At 39.7% G+C, this 19778-nt stretch overlaps 1 protein-coding gene across 4 annotated transcripts in view; it reads left to right on the top strand.

The window, feature by feature from the left end:
• SCML2 (Scm polycomb group protein like 2) overlaps positions 1 to 19778 on the top strand; it is a 95397-nt gene that overhangs the window by 16770 nt on the left and 58849 nt on the right. For 3 of the 4 annotated variants that reach the window (XM_045875468.3, XM_045875461.3, XM_045875476.2), the window contains exons 2-6: positions 365 to 410; positions 4086 to 4154; positions 10279 to 10349; positions 11215 to 11449; positions 16485 to 16573. In XM_045875468.3, the coding sequence (XP_045731424.1) occupies positions 389 to 410; positions 4086 to 4154; positions 10279 to 10349; positions 11215 to 11449; positions 16485 to 16573 (486 nt within the window). In that variant the 5' untranslated portion in view covers positions 365 to 388. The remainder of the gene's footprint in view (positions 1 to 364; positions 411 to 4085; positions 4155 to 10278; positions 10350 to 11214; positions 11450 to 16484; positions 16574 to 19778) is intronic. The other variant, XM_064573833.1, reaches the window with a different exon arrangement.

The following is a 19778-nucleotide window of genomic DNA, read 5'->3' as shown; positions in this document are numbered from 1 at the left end:
AGATTGAATCCCAACTCTACCAATTTACCATCTGCTCCTTTTAATTCATTTAACCATAAAATTCACCCTTTTAAAGTGTTATAATTCAGTTGTTTTTAGTGTATTCACAAGGTTGTATAACTATCACCACTATTTAATTCCAGAATATTTTCATCACCCTAAAAAAGAGACTCCTTACCCATCCCATTAGTAGTCGCTCCCCTAGTCCCTCTTTCCTCAGCCCCTGCCAACTATTAATCTACTGAACTTATTTTTTATTAAAGGGAAATAAATTAAAATGATCTAAATCTATAACTGATTTCTAATAATAATGCCCTTCAGAAATATGCTAAAAGGAGGCATTAATTGATCTTTCTCCTTGTAGGAAAGAGTACCAGAAAAGAATACCATGGGGCGAACAGTGAACGAAGGTAAGATTTAATTCCTAAACGTGATGATATTTTTATTCATTTGGGATGAGTACCTTCTAGTAGACTGAACTTTTGAAAAAAAGTCCTTTTAGAAATAAAGTCATAAGAGATGTTAAGTGCTTAGAATTGGAATTTCAGAACTGAATAGCTATTAAAGATAATTATGTTTTTCCTTACTAGTTTTTTTTTTTAAAGATTTTATTTATTCATTTGACAGAGAGAGACAGAGAGAAAGAGAGAGAACAGCAGGAGGAACAGCAGAGGGAGAGGGAGAAGCAGGCCCCCCGCTGAGCAGGGAGCCCGATGATGCGGGTCTCCATCCCAGGACCCTGGGATCATGACCTGAGCCAAAGGCAGATGCTTAACCGACTGAGCCACCCAGGCGCCCCTTCTTCCAAGTTTTATAAGTGAGAAAACTGACAGGGAGTTTAAGTGAACAGGTCATACAACAGTCTGTGACAAAGTTAAAATCAGAATCCAAATCTTCTAACTCTAATATGATTGGTTAAAAAATGCTTCATTCTGGCGTGCCTGGGTGGCTTAGTTGGTTAAACGACTGACTCTTGATTTTGGCTCAGGGTCATGAGATCAAGCTCCATGTTGGGTTCCGTGCTGGGCATGGAACCTGCTTAAGATTCTCTCTCTTCCTTTGCGCACCCCCATAAACAAACAAACAAACAAACAAATAAATAAGCTTCACCTTGTCTTGCTTTAGTGAGAAGTCTGCTCACCTTGCCTTGAATATGCCACACTCATTTGCACTCTCTCTTTTGAGTTGTATAGTTGACCTTTGAACAACATGGGTTTGAATTGCATGGGTTCACTTATATGTGGATTTTTTTCTTATAAATATATTGGGAAATTTTTTGGAGATTTGTGACAATTTGAAAAAACTCTCAAGTGAACCATTTCTGGATTACTAGTACTTAAGATTTTGGGTAGTCAAAAGTTATTTGTGGATTTTCGACTGAAGGTGATGGGTACCCCTAACTTCCATGTTACTCAAGGGTCAACTGTATTTTCTTTTCTATAATACATCCTGCACACCTTTGCCATCCTAAATCATGTTCTTCCTTCAAGATCCAGTTCAAGTCCTGTGTCTCTTAGGAGCTTTTCTGTGGCTGACTGCTGAATGTTGTCCTCTGCTATTCCCAGTTTTGTCAAGTGTTTAGTGTAGTCTCTGTAACTAGATTCTCAGCTTCTCTAGAGCAGGAGCCATGCCTTTACAGTTTTACTTTCTTTCCTATTAGAAAATCTTACTATAGAACTATTTAGTAAATATGTGTGTACTTTCTTTGTACTAGTCAAATCATTTAAATAGAAAGCAATTTATATATCCATCTCAAATGTTCACACATCTTGAAGAGGCACTGAGTCATAACCAGAAAGTAGATCTGTTACCTTAAATTGTTACCTGAAAATGATACCTGATATCATTCATAGATCTTTCTTCGAGAAGCTTGTTGTTTGACAATTTGGGTATCAATAAGAGTAAAACAGTGCTAGATTGGCAACACATTAAGTATGGTTAAATTCATGAGTTCATAATGACACAGCAGAACAAAACTTACTGGTTATCTGGAGAATGCTTGGGATCCAGCTCATTATTTTGAAAATTAGAAAGTAAAGGAAAAGAATGAAGTGTTGCTTGAGACTTTCCTATGTGATTTGTACCTCAGGTAATTGAATGATTGAAGAGGGGAGGTTTCTTTCTATACAAGTTTTCTGGCTAATAAAGACAGGATGATAAAATTAGAATACCTTCATTTTGTTTTGTTTTTTATTTATTTATTTATTTATTTATTTATTTATTTATTTGAGAGAGAGAATGAAAGAGCGAGAGCACATGAGGGGGGGAGGGTCAGAGGGAGAAGCAGACTCCCTGCTGAGCAGGGAGCCAGATGTGGACTCAATCCCGGGACTCCAGGATCATGACCTGAGCCGAAGGCAGTCACCCAACCAACTGAGCCACCCAGGCGCCCTAGAATACCTCCATTTTGTAACCACTAATGGACTAATGGATCTAAGCAATAGCCATCTGTGGCTGTTCGTATCACAAAAAGAGAAAGAACTAGATATTAGGAGCCTCTTGTGAGAAGTACACAACACCACCTGTGAAGTCACCTTCTTCTCTCCTCCCCTCAAAAAAGCCAAGCCTGGGTGCCTGGGTGGCTCAGTTGGTTAAACGACTGCCTTCGGCTCAGGTCATGATCCTGGAGTCCTGGGATTGAGTCCCACATCTGGCTCCCTGCTCAGCAGGGAGTCTGCTTCTCCCCCTGACCCTCCCCACTCTCATGGTCTCTCTATCTCATTCTCTCTCTCAAATAAATAAATAAAATCTTTAAAAAAAAGCCAAACCTGAATCTGATTAAGCTCAACACACTAATATCTTTTATTTATTTATTTATTTCAGATTTTATTTATTTGTCAGAGAGAGAGAGAGCACAAACGGGGAGTGGCAGGCAGAGGGAGAGGGACAAGCAGGCTCCCTGCTGAGCAAGAAGCTTGATGTGGGGCTCGATCCTAGGAGCCTGGGATCATGACTTGAGCCGAAGGCAGATGCTTAACTGGCTGAGCCACCCAGGTGCCCCACTAATAGCTTATATTTAGAGAAAAGATAAGGACCAGAACCCAGCACCATAGGAGCTAGTCAGCACAATCCAGACTGTAAAACTAAACTGGTATCATGAGCAAAAAAAAAATCCAGAGGAAGGGGGGGAAACAAAAGAGGAGGAGGAGGAGCCTATAAGTATCAAAAGAGACTGAAGACACTTATTATCCATTGCTATATATGGACTTTATATGGGTCCTGATTCACACAGTTAAAATAAGACATTTGGGGAAATATGAACATTGACTGCTTATTTGATGTTATTAAGGAATTATGGTTAATTTTTTTCAGCATAATAACAGTATTATGATTAATTTTAAAAAATGAGTCCTTTAAGATGTGTGTGTATATATATGTGTGGGTGTATATATATATATGGACAAAATAATGTCTTAGATTTGTAAAGTCACAAGGTCTAGTGCTATTGGAGCTCCTCAGCTTGGCACAGAGAAAAATCTCTGCCTATTACATTGTCTATTGAATTACATGTATTCCAATTTCCCTCTTACGTTTTAAACTCTTAAAAGCATGCGGTTTATTTCTAGGGTACGTTAATTCTTTTTTTTTTTTTTTAATTTTATAGAGGGGGAGAGAAGGGGATAAGCTCCCTTTTGGAGTTTACATTTGAGTGGAATGAGACATACAATAGACAAAATAAATGGGCAAATTGTAAGATAGGTAGTATGTTAGAAAGTGAAATCCTATGCAGAAAATAAGGATATTAATTATAAAATTAAAACTGGGTCCTATTAGAAAATAGTTTTAGTTTGTAGGTTTTCTTTTTTTTTAAGATTAATTTATTTATTTTAGAGAGAAAAAGAGAGTGAGCGTGAGTGGGGGGAGGGACAGAGGGAGAGAATCTCAAGCAGACTCCCTGCTGAGCACGGAGCCTGATGCAGGGCTCTACTCCATGACCCATGAGATCATGACCTGAGCCAAACCGAGAGTCAGACAGTCACCCGACTGAGTCACCCAGGCACCCTAGTTTATAGGTTTTCTAAGAGCTCTTTTAGACTTTTGCTATGGCCTTCCAGTGTTGCTCACTATTTTCTTTCATTTTTTAGATTCAATGGATGCCAAGAAGGAGAATCCAGAGAAAGCTCCTCACTCAGGTACATCTTCTGTGCAAAATGGTAGGTTTTAAAGTAGTTCAGTACAATATATTTTTCTCTTCACTCAGTGTTGGTATGAACTCTTATTGCTTTTGGTATAGTCTATGTATAGTAAACTCCTATAAATGTAAAACCTGAGCAATAGGAAAGGTAAAAGATTTTATTTTGAAAATTTTACTTTGGTTTTATTTTAGAGATAAATTGGTAAGGGATTAAAGTAGAAAAAATCATGTATTTCAATGCAGTTTTTGCCAAATTAAAGATACTTAGTTAATAATTACCATTTATTACCAATTAAAAATGATAATTTGATTAATAAAAACTCTTCTAATATTAGAGTCAATGTGAAAATCCATTTTTTGATGGTCAAAAGATAGTTCATTGGATAAAAGCTTAGGCATTGGGAGGTCTGACAGACCTGTTCTAGAATCCTGGCCTCATTCTTTACCGGCTTTTTGACCTTGGGCAAATTACTCAATGTTCTTAGTCTCTTTTTTCTTCTCAGTAGCACAAGGATGATACTACTTACTTCATGGGACTGTTGGAATTAAATAAAGAAAATGAATGTAAAGCATCTAATATAATGCCTAGGCATACAGTAAATGTTCAGTAGATGTTTATTAACCATGAGTTATTAATTCATGTTTTAAGTTCCTTATTGTGGACAGCAAGTGTGTAGCACTGCATCAGAGACTCAGGAGATAGGATCTCTACCTGCTTTTAAGGAAAACAAAAAAATTAGTCATATGCACACAAAAAGCTGACTAAAAAAATAACTATAACAAACTTACTGTGTTTATCAGAGTTTTCCAGGCAAACCTTTTGCCCCTTGTTTTTCTGTTGTACCTGTCCTGCCAGCCCCACTCTTGGGGTAGTTCACCTATGACTTTCTGTTCCTACAGGAAGATTGCCTATAGCGGTAATCCGCATGGAATCATTCTTCTTCCTCACTGTGGCTCAGCCTCCAGTGCTTCCTTAGCTCTCTTTTCCATTGACCTTATTTGTTCTTCAGCAATTCCCTCCAACCTCCAAAACCCTCCAAGGAAAGGGAGGCCATTAGGTTAAAATGTTCTTCCTCATCCCTACAAATTCGTCTCTTTTATTTTTTTAATATAACCATTTTATTGAGATATAATTCACATACCACAGAATTCACCCATTTAAAGTATACAATTCATTGGTTCTTGGTATATTCACAGACTTGTGCAGCTATCACCACAATCAGTTTTAGAACATTTTCATCATCCTAAAAAGAAATCCTATATCCAGTTAGTGGTCACTCCCTGTTTTTCCCCAATGCCTCTTCCTTCCCTCAGCTCTAGGCAACCACTTATGTACTTTCTGTCTTTATAGATTTGCTATTCTGGACATTTCATAAAAAGAAATTAAAAAATATATTCTTAAAGATTGAAACTAGTAACTTTTCAAAATTCTCAAACTTGATGGAAAAAATGAGATTACTTAATCAAATTTACAGACATCTGCGGATGTTTCTCAGGGCCCTGACCCTAACATCTCATCTTAGAAATCAGTGACCATTAGAAGGTGAGCTCCAAGAGAGCCAGGGCTTTTGTCTGTGCTATTAACTGCTGGGTCCACAGTACCTCGGACAGTGCCTGGCACATACTGGCAACCTTTTATGGAAAACCAGTGATGAATAAGACAAACATGATTCCTGCCCTCTTTGAGCTTAGGGGGCAAGACTGACATTAAACAAATCCCCAGTTATAGTTGTGATAGTTGCTGTGAAGTAGTAGGTGCTGATCATTCAGCTGAGAAGCTTCCAACTCTAGATATTTTGCCCATCTTCTTTACAGAGCCTCTGAATCCAAGCCTAGCACTGCTGGGAGACATTAGGATTCTGATTTACTCTGGAGAAGACCAGGGTGGCTCATATAGATTATGTTCAGTTTGTCAAAAGGTGTTTGGGCTAATGTATGGATTAGAATAGAGTACAAGGCAAACAAGAAGGACCACGGACATGTGCAAAATAACAATCAGATCACATGGTTATATGTGTACAACTGTCTCATGAACAAACCTGTCAGTTGCCAGGACTCTTTTCTGAGGGAGAATAACATTCCCCTGCTCCAGTTTGTCCATGAGGATAAGATGCATAGGCAGACTGGGTCCTCAGGTTTGGGTAAGACTTTCTGACTATTTTGGCTCCTGCTCAGGAATTCCAGCTGTGGTATTATTGAAGATATGTCAAATCTAAATTTAAGCAAATCTAAATCTAAGTAAAGCCTGTTGCTATGTGTGTTTCCCTATGTTATTGGTAGGGTCTCAGCACGTGGGCAGCCAAACTGAATAGCTTTGGGGGCTGAAAATACTGCCTTAAGAATAAAGAAAAAAAGTTAAGGCTCCAATGGTTAAATGCTACATGGGGTCATTAGCTAGCAATGTGATAGAAAATGATCATATTGCAGAATACTGGTATAAAGGATTTGCTAGCTCAAATTATAGCCCATTCAGACACAAATGGTGATAAAATATTTAAAAAATAGTGTTAAATGAATTTTTTTCTAGTGTTATTGAAAAATTTTACAAATGTAGCTGGTTTATTTGAGGTATTATTGTGAAATGATTTTAGTTTCCCTGTCATTATCTTCAACTTACGCTTCTTTCTTCCTGGGGTGTTGGCTCCTTAATGATGCCATAGTCAGATTTTCCCCTCCACTCGTGTTTCATTCTTCTTTTTATTTTTTTTAAGATTTGTTTATTTGAGAGAGAGAGAAAGAGACATGAGCGGGGGGGGGGCGGGCAGAGGGAGAGGGAGAGAGAGAGAATCCTTCAGCAGACTCCCCACTAAGTGTGGAGCCCGATGTGGGGCTTGATCCCACAACTCCGATCATGACCTGAACTGAAATCCAGAGTCAGATGCTTAACTGACTGAGCCATCCACGCACCCCTGGTTTAAGAAAATATTTATACATTTTATTTGAGAGAGCAAGCGGGGGTAGGGGCAGAGGGAGAGGGAGAGAATCCCAAACAGACTCCATGCTGAGCATGGAGTCCAACACAGGGCTTGATCCCATGACCCTGAGATCATGACCTGAGCGAAAACCAAGAGTCGGATGCTTAACCAACTGAGCCGCCCAGGTGCCCCTGTTTTCTTCTTTTTTTAATGCTCTCCAAGGTCATATGATGGTAGAGCTTCAGTTAGAACCTTGGGTTTCCTGATTGTCAGGTTAGTCTTAGGAGGTCACTGAAATATCCTGATCAGTTAATTTTGGAACCATGGATCTCCATTTTCACTTTTATTTATTTATTTTTAAAGATTTTATTTATTTATTTGAGAGATAGTGAGAGCTAGAGAGAGAGAGAGAGAGAGCACACATAAAGGGAGAGGGAGAGAGAGAGAAGCAGACTCCCTGCTGAGCAGGGAGCTTGATGTGGGGCTCTATCCCAGGACCCTGAGATCATGTCCTGAGCCGAAGGCAGATGCTTAACTGAATGAGCCACCCAGGCGCGGCCCCCCAAAATATATATCTAAAAATTTTTTATTTTAAGTAAGCTCCATGCCCACTGTGGGACTTGAACTCACGACCCTGAGATCAAGAGTCCCACACTCTATGGACTGAGCCAGCCAGGCGCCCTCGGTTTTCACTTTTTTTTTTTTTTTTTTTTAAGATTTTATTTATTTATTTGACAGAGAGAGATAGAGAGGGAGAGAGCATGAGCCAGGGGGAGAGGCAGAGGGAGAGGGAGAAGCAGATTCCTCACTGATCAGGGAGCCCAATGTGGGGCTTGATCCCAGAACCCTGAGATCATGACCTGAGCTGAAGGCAGACGTTTAACCGACTAAGCCACCTAGGCACCCCAGTTTTCACTTTTTTTTTTTTTAAAGATTTTATTTATTTATTTGACAGAGAGAGACACAGTGAGAGAGGGAACACAAGCAGGGGGAGTGGGAGAGGGAGAGGCAGCCTTCCCACAGATCAGGGAGCCCGATGCGGGGCTTGATCACAGGACCCTGGGATCATGACCTGAGCCCAAGGCAGACGCTTAATGACTGAGCCACCCAGGTGTCCCCCAGTATTCACTTTTGACAAAGCTATCCAGTGTTAATAAATTGAGGCACAAGTCTGACTTTTAGTTTTAGAATAATAATGCATGCTTTTTATTGAGTGACATATGTATGCTTCAACACTTAATTCTCAAAATACCTTGTGCCGTATGTATTACTTTTCCTCATTTTGTAGGAACTGAGGCTGAGAAACTGAAATGACTTGCTTAGGTCACATAGCTTGGAAGAAGCAGAGCCAGACTGGAAGAGGGCAGGTTCGACCTCAGAGCCCCTAATCTTGACATTCTGCTGCATGCCATTAAGCACTGTGGTAGTGCTAGCTTCATATCTACGAGCAGAATTAGACCCAGTATTTTTTTTAAATGGAATAATCTCTTAGATTTATCGTTACAAAAAGCAGGGTGCACAGTGTTATGTATGACATGCTTAATGCCATATGTAATATGTGTACATACACATATAAATGCATAAACACACAGAACAGTGGTGTGCTGAAGCTGGCTCACACCGGCTTGGGAGAGGCACTTGTGCACATCTCTTCCCAGCTTTGTAGTTGGCGACTTCACCCTGTCACCTTGTGATCAGCCATGGTGGTAGTATTTATACCATAGAAATCTGCAAACACTACCAGTCAGGCTTTTTATTCGTATATTCTGGAAAGCTGGTTGTTAATCATTTAACAGCACTCCATTTGTGTGTATGTGTATGTGTGTATAAGTATTCTATCCTTGGAAGGATGTGTAAGAGGCTGGTAATTCGGATTCCCCCAGGAAGGGAATCTGTCAAACCCAGTAAGTGTGAGGAAATTAAACAAGAGCATAGGTGGTTGATGAGAATTAAACTTTGTATGAATTATGGGGCGCCTGGGTGGCTCAGTTGGTTAAGCGTCTGACTCTTGATTTCGGCTCAGGTCATGATCTTGGGGTTTTGGGATTGAGCCCCACATGGGCTCCCCACTCAGCCGGGAGTCTGCTTCTCTCTCCCCTCTGCCTCTCCTTGCACACACGCCCGCACATGCTCGTGCTGTCTCTCTCTCTCTTTCTCTCTCTCTCGCTCTGTCTAAAATAAATAAATAAATCTTTAAAAAAAACAAAAAAGCTTTGTATGAATTAATAGTACCTTTGATACTGCTATCAAGTCATTTTCTCAGTGTCTTGGCAGTCTGACTGGAACACTGAATTGAAGGGTGCAAGCCAGGCAAAGTACCTTCAATACCTTTATGACCTTCAATACCATTGTAATACATCATGAAGACTGAGTGAGAGAAGGGACAGTAAGCATTTGTAGAAAATATAGATCATTAAAATAATTCATATCATGACTGTACTGATGACTGGTTTACTGCTTTGTTCTGCCACCATATTCTTGATACCATGTATGGAGATCTAATAGTCAATTGAGAAACAACTCTGGTTCTCAGATTTTTTTCTTTCCATAAAGCATTGCAGAGGTAAGATTCTGTTAGACCACATACCTAAACACCTTTAGTTCTCCATGAAAAAAAGAAGTGGCTTCACATTAATGGGATGAAATGGTCTTGAGTATACACATGTCTTTTTTTTTTTTTTTAAGATTTTATTTATCTATTTGACAGAGAGAGACACAACGAGAGAGGGAACACAAGCAGGGGAAGCGGGAGAGGGAGAAGAAGGCTTCCCACTGAGCAGGGAGCCCAATGCGGGGCTCAATCCCGGGACCCTGGGATCATGACCTGAGCTGAAGGCAGATGCTTAACGACTGAGCCACCCAGGCACCCCGAGTATACACATGTCTTGAATAAATTTATATTAGAGACAGATGAGTAGAATTTGCTATTACTCTATAAAAAAAATCCTTTAGTTGTTCTTAGAGTCTACATTTTTAGAATCATTGTGCTAATTCCTCATTACATGGAGAAGATCTGGAGTGTAATTATATCAGAGCCATTATTATCAGAAAGTTGTCTTTTTATTTCTATGCTGGTAATCAAATGCAGATCAGGAAATTTGAATCCGCTCTTTAGGAAGTCCTTTTTAAATGAGATATGGAACTAAAGTCCCATTTTACTCCTAAAAGTTAGTATACATATATATACTGAAAAACCCCCTATTTTGTGTATATATATATTTTTTTCAGATGATTTCCACTGGGAAAATTACTTGAAAGAGACTGGATCTTTGAGTGCCCCTTCTGAGTGTTTCAGACAGGTATGCCAAAATTGTATAGATGTTGTATATATTAATATGAACTGTTAATTTGTTGAGGGATGTCTGTGTGATTGTTAGGTTCTAGCAGTGTGAGGAGATAATGGGATTGTGGTAATGCCACTTAAGGGCCAGATGGTTTATTTGCATTCATTCATTAAGAATTTACTCTGTGTCAGGTATACTAAGCCCTTATGATTGTCCACCTGGAGGGAAAGACAGACATGTAAATAATTAATTATGAAAAGTATGATAACTCTATACTGGGAGTGCTCATAGAATAGGTGATATCTGAGATGGTTGGAATGAGGGGAAGGATATTCCAGGCAGAGAGAACATCCAAAGCAAAGGCACATGGATGTACAAAGAACCTGAGTATTGAGGGATAGCATGGAGTGGCTGGAGGACAAAGTGGGTAGAGGTGATAGTGTGGGAATAAGGTTAAAGGTGTGGGGGCTCTTAAACTGTATTGAGGACTTGGACTTAGGCAGTGGTGAGCTGCCAGTTGGTTTATTTCAAGGGGAATGGCCTAATCAGATTCTTATTTTAGAAAGCCACTAAGGGTACATTTTATAGGCTGTATTTGGGTTGCCTGGAAGTGGACAAAGGAATAAGACCAGCAATGGGCAGTGTTTTTATGCTGCATATCAAGCCAAGGAAAGGATTTGGAGAAGATCTTTTCCTTGACCCTTATAGTTCTTTTGCTCACCATCTGCTATGACTGTTACTTAAAACATTTCACAGGTATTCTGGTAACATAATTGACTGTTTGTTTTTCTTACAGTTGATACATTTTAACAAAACTTTATTTGTGTGTGTGTGTGTGTATGTGTGTGTGCACATACACACACATATGTAACATGTACAGTCCAAGGTTCCACCAGCTAATGACTTCAAAGTTGGTATGAAATTGGAAGCCCATGACCCTCGCAATATGACTTCAATCTGTATAGCCACGGTTGTTGGAATTACTGGTGCCAGGCTACGTTTAAGACTGGATGGTAGTGACAACAGAAATGATTTTTGGAGACTTGTCGATTCTCCAGACATACAGCCTATTGGGACATGTGAAAAGGAAGGGGACTTACTTCAGCCTCCACTGGGTAAGGATAAACAAATTTTAAAGTAACATATTCTTATTAATGTAATATTCAGTAGAAAAAGTTTCAAGTGGCCTTTTATTTATTTATTTTTAAGATTTTATTTTACTTTTTTAAAGGTTTTATTTTTTATTTGAGAGAGAGAGCGTGTGTGAGCAGGGGGAGGGGCAGAGGAGGAGGGAGCTCTGCACAGAGCATCAAGCCCCATGTGGGCCTTGATCTCATGACCCAAGATCAGGACTGAGCCGAAATCAAGAGTCAGCTGCCTAACCAGCTGAGCCACCCAGGCGCCCCAGATTTGATTTTTAAGTAGTCTTTACACCCAATGTGGGGCTCAAACTCACAACCCCAGGATCAAGTCGCTTGCTCTACTGACCAAGCCAGCCAGCCATATGCCCCTGAAGTAGCCTTTTAGAAATCTCTTGCAGGCATTTTTGCAAATAGATGGTTATTGTGGGGAATGTATGAGAGATCAACTCATTACCATATGTTACAGAGTTTCGTGTCAGTACACATGTGGCATATGTGTGCTGAAGGTTCTCCACTCCAGGGCAAGACACATGCTGTCTTCAAACTTGAAATGTCAGAAGCAGCTCTACTGGGTCACACATGCAGATTCAGAAACTCTTCTGGGGGAGAAGTTTGTAGCATTTCTTACTGAGTCACTTCCTCCCTCATTATTGTCTTTTGAGCCATTCAGCATTTTTGGCATGGCGGGGAGCCCAGGTGAAGGGTGTGATTCCACATCCAGACCCCAGTTTCAAACTTGGAAGTTTCATTATAACTACAATGAGAAGAAATCATAGTGAGGGGTAGGGGTCAGTACCTTTAGATCTTTGAAAAGGAGATTGATGGAACTTTATGAGCAAAGGTTTTTAAGTACAAAACTCTCAATTTTGACCAAGTTTTTGAAAGCTAAAAAGTATGTGACTCCAGTTTCGGGCAAATTTGTTCTCTCTTAATATTTATTTATTTTTAAAATATTTATTTATTTATTTTAAAGAGAGAAAGAGCGTGTGTGCACAAGGCAGGGAGGGGTAGAGGGAGAGGGAGAGAAACTTTATAGACTCAGCATTCGGTGCAGAGCCTGACACAGGACTCGATCCCACGACCCCCACGACCCCCACGACCCCAAGACCACAACCCGGGAGGAAACCAAAAATCCAACTGTGCCACCCAGGCATCCCTGTTCTCTCTCTCTCTCTCTTTTTAAAAGATTTTATTTATTTATTTGCCAGAGGGAGAGTACAAACAGGGGGAGTGACAGGCAGAGGGAGAAGCAGACTCCCCGCTGAGCAGGGAGCCCGGTGCGGGGGTCGATCCCAGGACCCTGGGATCATGACCTGAGCCGAAGGCAGACGCTTAACCATCTGAGCCACCCAGGCGCCCCATCCCTGTTCTCTCTTAATATTCAGATGTACTCCGGGGGTGCCTGGGTGGCACAGTTGGTTAAGCATACAACTGCTGGTTTCAGCTCAGGTTGTGATCTGAGGGTCATGAGATAGAGCCCTACGTTGGGCTCTGTTCTCAGCTCAGAGTCTGCTTGAGACTCTTTCTCCCTTTCCCTTTGCCCCTCCCTCCTGTGCTCATGTGCACTCCCCCCCCAAATAAATAAATCTTTAAAAAAAACAAAACCCCTGGGAGCACCTGGGTGGCTCAGTCAGTTAAGCATCCGCCTTTGACTCAGGTCATGATGTGGGCGGGGGTGGGGTGGGTGGGTGGGGTGGGGGTGGTCCTGGGATTGAGCCCTGCATTAGGCTCCCTGCCCTTCTCCCTCTGCCTATTCCTCCCTCTCCCTGCTTTTCCCTCTCCCTCAGTTTACTGCTCCCCCTGCTTGTGCTCTCTCTCTCTTCTTCAAATAAATAAATAAAATCTTAAAAAAAAAGCCTGGCCCCCCAAAATATATTTAGATGTACTCTGTTATTCTGTAGAAAATAAGTGATTTCCTTTATTACTTCTACAGTCTTCTTTTTTTTTTTAAGATTTTATTTATTTGAGAGAGACCATGAGGGCGGGGTGAGGGGCAGAGGGAGAAGCAGACTCTCCACTGAGCAGGGAGCCCAATGCGATGCGGGGCTTGATCCTGGGACTCCGGGATCAGGATCATGACCTGAGCTGAAGGCAGATGCTTAACCAACTGAGCCACCCAGGCGTCCCTATTACTTCTGTAGTCTTGAGTGAATGGTAGATATTAGTTTTGGTTTCTTCTTTACAATGCTGGAAATGAAAATTCTCTAGTGTAAAGCACAATGAGAGAATGGATTTCTTTTTGTTTCCTACTATAGTTAAAAATTTCCTCAGAACCCCAAATTTAAGATATTAATAATTACCACTCTTTTAGCAATATACTTTTATACTTTTCTTGCTCTAATTGTTAATTATTCCTAATTTGGTTTAAAATATTAAAAAATAACTAATTAGAGATGTGTTATTCCAAGAAGGTGGTTTAGGGTGTGTGTCTTTTCTGCCTTTTGTCTTCTTTTCTTTCTTCATATCATTTATGTTTTAAATATCTCTTATATCCTACAGAATTCTGTAAGAGACAGAAGTGTAAACCTGAGGCATAGTGCTTCCCTGTTTGGATTTGATTTGTTTACAAATGATAATATGTTTTTGGAATTTTGTTTAAAGGAAGCATAACTGCTGTGATTGCCAACATTTCAAACACATAGCCAGATTTATGATAATTCTTTTTTCAAATGACTTTTAGAGTTTTTTAATTAAAAATATGAAATACATAGCAGTACATGCTGATTAATATATATTTTGATAGTACATATTAAAAATAGACAATTTTTGCCAATTTGCTCATTAGGTGCTTTGAATAGTTCAGTTTCCATTTTATAACACAACTTACTTGGTTTTCTTTTTTAAAAGGTTATTTAAACCTTAAAGGTTATTATTTAAAAGCTTTTTTAAAGTTTTAGCATGCAAACAGAAAAGTATACAGTTTGTAAGTGTACAGCTTATAAATGAACACATCCATATAACCATCACCCAAATCAAGAAACAGAATATTATCAGCACCCCAGAAGCCCCACTCCTGCTGATCCTGTCATAAACCTCCCATTCCCAAAGGTACCACTGTCTAGACTTCCTAACATTGTAGATTAGTTTTATCTGTGTTTGAGTTTTTATATGCACTTTCATCTATTTTTGGCCTTTTAATCGATGTTTGACTTCAGGCAATTAAAGATTTTTTTTTTAAAGATTTTATTTATTTATTTGACAGAGAGTGAGAGAGCACAAGCAGGGGAAGCAGCAGGCAGAGGGAGAGGGAGAAGCAGGCTCCCCGCTGAACAGAGAGCCCAATGTAGGGCTCGATCCCAGGACCCTGGGATCATGACCTGAGCTGAAGGCAGCTGCTTAACCGACTGAGCCACCTAGGTGCCCCTAGGCAATTAAAGAAATAAGAAAAATGTCAAATTAAGATGATGATGATGATGATAGCAATGATGATGATTACATGATGTAATAGGATAAGATGGGGGTTAAGAGAAAGGCATAAGAACCAGAGAATTATTTTTATGCAATATTCTAACCACAATGTGGCAAATCCATTTTGTGGATGATTATTTATTAGATATCACTAATAATACTGACTTATTATAAGGGAGTATATAATAAATCCCCTTCTTCCCCCAATTTTTCCCCCCTCAGATTAAGGGGATTTTGGTATAGGATTATTATAGGATGACTTTCTGTCTGAACTTTTTTGCATGGTTAATCCTACTGATGGACCTATTGCCAGGGATTGCCAGTGATTCGTGTGCCTCCCTATCTTAATGCATGTATCCATCAGGAATGCTGGCAAGTTCTCTTTAATTCTGGCATCAGTGCAGGCAAGTGTTGCATGAAACGGATTGCAATAAAGCAATACAACTAGCAGACCTCTACCCCCTGTTGCATGTGCCAGATGCTGTGATATTCACTATTAATTGATGAGATCTCTAAAAAAGACACCTGTTGAGTGTATTTTGATTTCATCTGATACAAATTCTAAGAGAAGATCTTGTTTAGTGTGTGTAAAGATTGCTAAAGTGAGAGCTATCTTTTTTCCTAACATTGTATGAAAAATTTCAAACATACAGAAAAGGTGAAAATATTTTACAGTGAACACCCACATACCCATCACCTAGGTTCTGCCATTGTCATTTTACATGTTTGCTTTATCCCTTATCTATCTGCCTTTCTTTTTTTTTTTTTTTTTTAAAAGATTTTATTTATTTATTTGACAGAGAGAGAGACAGCGAGAGCAGGAACACAAGCAGGGGGAGTGGGAGAGGGAGAAGCAGGCTTCCTGCCGAGCAGGGAGCCCGATGTGGGACTCGATCCCAGGACCCTGGGATCATGACCTGAGCCGAAGGCAGACGCTTAATGACTGAGCCACCCAGGCGCCCTCTATCTGCCTTTCTAGCGATTCATCAATCCATCTTATTTTTAAATGTATTTCAGAGGAAGTTTTTGATGTTAGTACATTTCCCCTAAATACTTTAGCATGCATATCATTAACTAGAGTTCAGTGTTTATTTACAGTTTTTTTTTAAATTTTGAGGTGAAATTTATATACAGTGAAATGCATCATAAGTGTACGTTTGCTGAGTTTCACAAGAAACTGTCTCTCTGAAAGGAAAGAAGGCAGGGACTCTAAGGAAAAAGAAGGGCTGGAAGTCTTTTGCAGCCTTTGCTGTGCTTGTGTGGCTGTTGGTGGGGACTGGAAGCTCTTGTGGGTTTTGGCTTGGATCACCCCTAGTATTATGGCCCATTCCTAACATACATATATGTATGTTGGTGACCTCTAGCTAGTGGCTTCTCTAAAATGAGAGTTTCTACCCCTACTGTAGCATTGCTGCCAAGTAGTACAGTGGGTACAGTAGAACTGATTGGAGGGTGCATCTGCTTCTCTTAGCTATGTCCTTAGTTTCTCAATAAGAAAGTCATTCTCTGGAGAAGAATGGTAAACAAAACCTCTTTTTTATACCAACTTGCTGTAATGTCACAGGGAGACTTTTTCACGCTGATTTATTTTATAAAATAGGGTATCAGATGAATGCGTCATCTTGGCCAATGTTCCTCTTACGAACACTGAATGGATCTGAAATGGCACCTGCGACATTCTTTAAGAAGGTAAGAAAGATGTTATAAAAAGCTTCCGTCACCTGGGCTGTAGTTTTGTTGTTTTAATAGGGGCACTGAAATGCTTTGTCTTCTCCGATATGGAAAAAAAAAATTCTTTTTAAATTACTGGATTGACACGTGTATTAATCTGCTAGAGCTGCCCTTACAAAGTACCACAGACTGGGTGGCTTAAACAATAGAAAATTATTTTTTCACAATCCTGGGAGCTCTGAGTCCAAAATTGAAGTGCCATCAGGGTTGGTTTCTAGTGAGGCCTCGTTCCTCGGCTTATAGATGGCCGCCTTTTTGCTGTGTCCTCACATGGCCTCTTCTCTGTGCCTGTGGGGAAGAGAGGTATCTCTGGTTTCTCTTCCTCTTACAAGGACACTAGTCCTTTTGGGTTAGGACTTGACCCTTATGACCTCACTTAACCTTTATTACCTCCTTAAAGGCCCTATCTCTGAATAAAATGACATTGGGGATTAGGGCTTCAATTTATGAATTTGGGAGGACATCATTCAGTTCATTACAGTGACTTAAACAACAGAAACTTATTTTCTTACCGCTCTGGATGCTAGAAGTCCAAGATCAAGGTATCAGCGGGCTTAGTTTCTTTTGAGGCCTCTCTCCTTGACTTGTAAATGGCTGTCTTCTCTTTGTGTCTTCACATGATCTGTGTGTCTGTGTCTTCCTTTCCTCCTCTTATGAGGATACCAGTCATTGGATTAGGGCCCACCCTGATGACCTCATTTTAACTTAATTACCTCTTTAAAGACCCTGTCTCCAAATGAAATCACATTCTGAGGTACTGGGGTTAGGATTTAAATATGAATATGGCAGGGGTGGGGACACGCTTCAGCCCATAACAGCAAGTCATAAAAAAGTCTCAGTTATAATCACCCACTAGTCAAAATGAATTTGTACCCTCTTTCTTCACCCTAGATATGAAAGGAGTGCTCTACTGGAAGCAAATATTCATTGCTATTTTTTATTTACCTTCAGAAGTGAAGCTTCCCCTCACTTTGCTGTATTAGTCATCCTTTGACATTGGAGAAAATGATGATGGGCCAAAAAACCACTTGAAAGTTACTTAGAGAGATTTGGTTTCAGAAGTAAAAGAATGTTAAAAACAGTCATCAGAAAGCATTTGTTATAAGGAAATATTTGTTATATAACAAAGAGGGAAAATTCCGAAGATAGTTTATGCTCTTGAGAAAATGTTGAAAGAGTACACTATGTTAAGAAACAGTGAATAAAAGCCAAGTTTTAGTTAAATTACGGGTCAAAATATTTCTTTCTCACCCTCTGCCCTGATTCTTTTTTCAGTCACTTAAATTTTATTACAGTTATTTATGTCAAGAATGGTAAATATTGTAGTTTTTTTTAAAAAGGGGATTCAACAATTCTATACATTTCTCAGTGCTTATCTCAAGGTAAGTGGACTCTTAATCCCCTTTATCTATTTTACCCCTCTTCCCACTCACCTCCCCTCTGGCAACTACCAGTTTGTTCTCTATTTAAGAGTCTGTTTTTTTGTTTGTCTCTTTTTTCTTTGTTTTGTTTCTTAAATTCCACATGAGTGAAATCATATGGTATTTGTCTTTCTCTGACTGACTTATTTCACTTAGCATTTTACTCTCTAGGTCCATCCGTGTTGTTGCAAATGGCAAGATCTCTTTCTCATGGCTAATATTCCATTGTATATATACCACATCTTTATCCATTCATTTATGGATGGACACTTAGGTTGCTTCCATATTTTGGCTATTGTATATAATACTGCAGTAAACATAGGGGTGCATTTATCTTTTCAAATTAGTGTTTTCATTTTCTTTGGGTAAATACCCAGTAGTGGAATTACTGGATCATAGGGTAATTCTATTTTTAATTTCTTGAGGAACCTCCATACTGGTTTCCGCAGTGGCTGCACCAGTTTGCATTCTCACCAACAGTACACCAGGGTTCCTTTTTCTCCATATCCTCGCCAACATTTGTTATTTCTTGTCTTTTTGACTTTAGCCATTCCGACAGGTGTGAAGTGATATCTCGTTGTGGCTTTGATTTGCATTTCCCTGATGATGAGTGATGTTGAGCATCTTTTCATGTGTCTGTTGGCCATCTGGATGTCTTCTTTGGAAAAATGGCTATTCAGGTTCTCTGCCCATTTTTTAAAATCAGATTATTTCGTTTTTTGGTGTTGAGTTCTCTAAGTTCTTTATATATTTTGAATATTAACCCCTTATCAGATATACCATTTGCAGATACCTCCTCCCATTCAGTAGGTTGCCTTTTTGTTTTGTTGATGGTTTCCTTTGCTGTGCAGAAGCTTTTTATTTTGGTGTAGTCCCAATGGTTTAATTTTGCTTTTATTTCCCTTTCCAGAGGAGGCATATAGAAAAGTAGAAAGATAGAAAAACAGAGACACATAGAAAAAATGTTTCTGTGGCCAATGTCAAAGAAATTACTGCCTGTATTTTCTTCTAGGAATTTTATGGTTTCTGATCTCACATTTAGGTTTCTTGTTTTTTGTTTTTTTAAGATTTTATTTATTTATTTGAGAGACAGAACGAGAGAGAGCACAAGCAGGGTCAGGGACAGAGGGAGAAGCAGACTCCCGCTGAGCAGGGAGCCAGATGTGGGGCTCCATCCCGGGACCCCGGGATCATGACTTGAGCTGAAGGCAGATGCTTAACCGACTGGGCCACCCAGGCGCCCCCACATTTAGGTTCTTAATCCATTTCAAGTTTGTTTTTGTGTAACAAAGTGGTCCAGTTCTGTTGCTTAGCGTGTAGCTGTCCAGTTTTCCCAGCACCATTTGTTGAAGAGACTGTCTTTTCCCCATTGTTGTGAATCAGTTGACCATATAAGTGTGGGTTTATTTCTGGACTCTGTTCCATTGATCTATGTGTCTATTTTTGGCCTGTACCATACTGTTTTGATTACTACAACTTTATAGTATATCTTGAAATCTGAGATTATGATACTTCCAGCTTTGTTCTTCTTTTTCAAGACTGCTTTGGCTAAGGTTTTAAAAGGTTTTGGAGAACCTTAAAGACATAAGGATGTGTAAAACATCAATTAATATGATTCTTGCATTGCAAAGAAAAATTCTTTGAGTGCCACTTTGAGTAGCAAGAGTGCCTGAAAGTGGGTTTGCCCTTCCACCTCCCAGCAAGGGACACAGGCCCTTTGGGCAATGTGTAAAGCATATGTG

Source organism: Mirounga angustirostris, unplaced genomic scaffold (genome assembly GCF_029215605.1).
Source record: "Mirounga angustirostris isolate CCGP_5_RB_7025 unplaced genomic scaffold, mMirAng1.0.hap1 SCAF_11, whole genome shotgun sequence".
NCBI lineage: Eukaryota > Metazoa > Chordata > Mammalia > Carnivora > Phocidae > Mirounga > Mirounga angustirostris.
The sequence above is the reverse complement of the archived record's forward strand: the minus strand, read 5'-3'. Positions and strand labels throughout refer to the sequence as shown.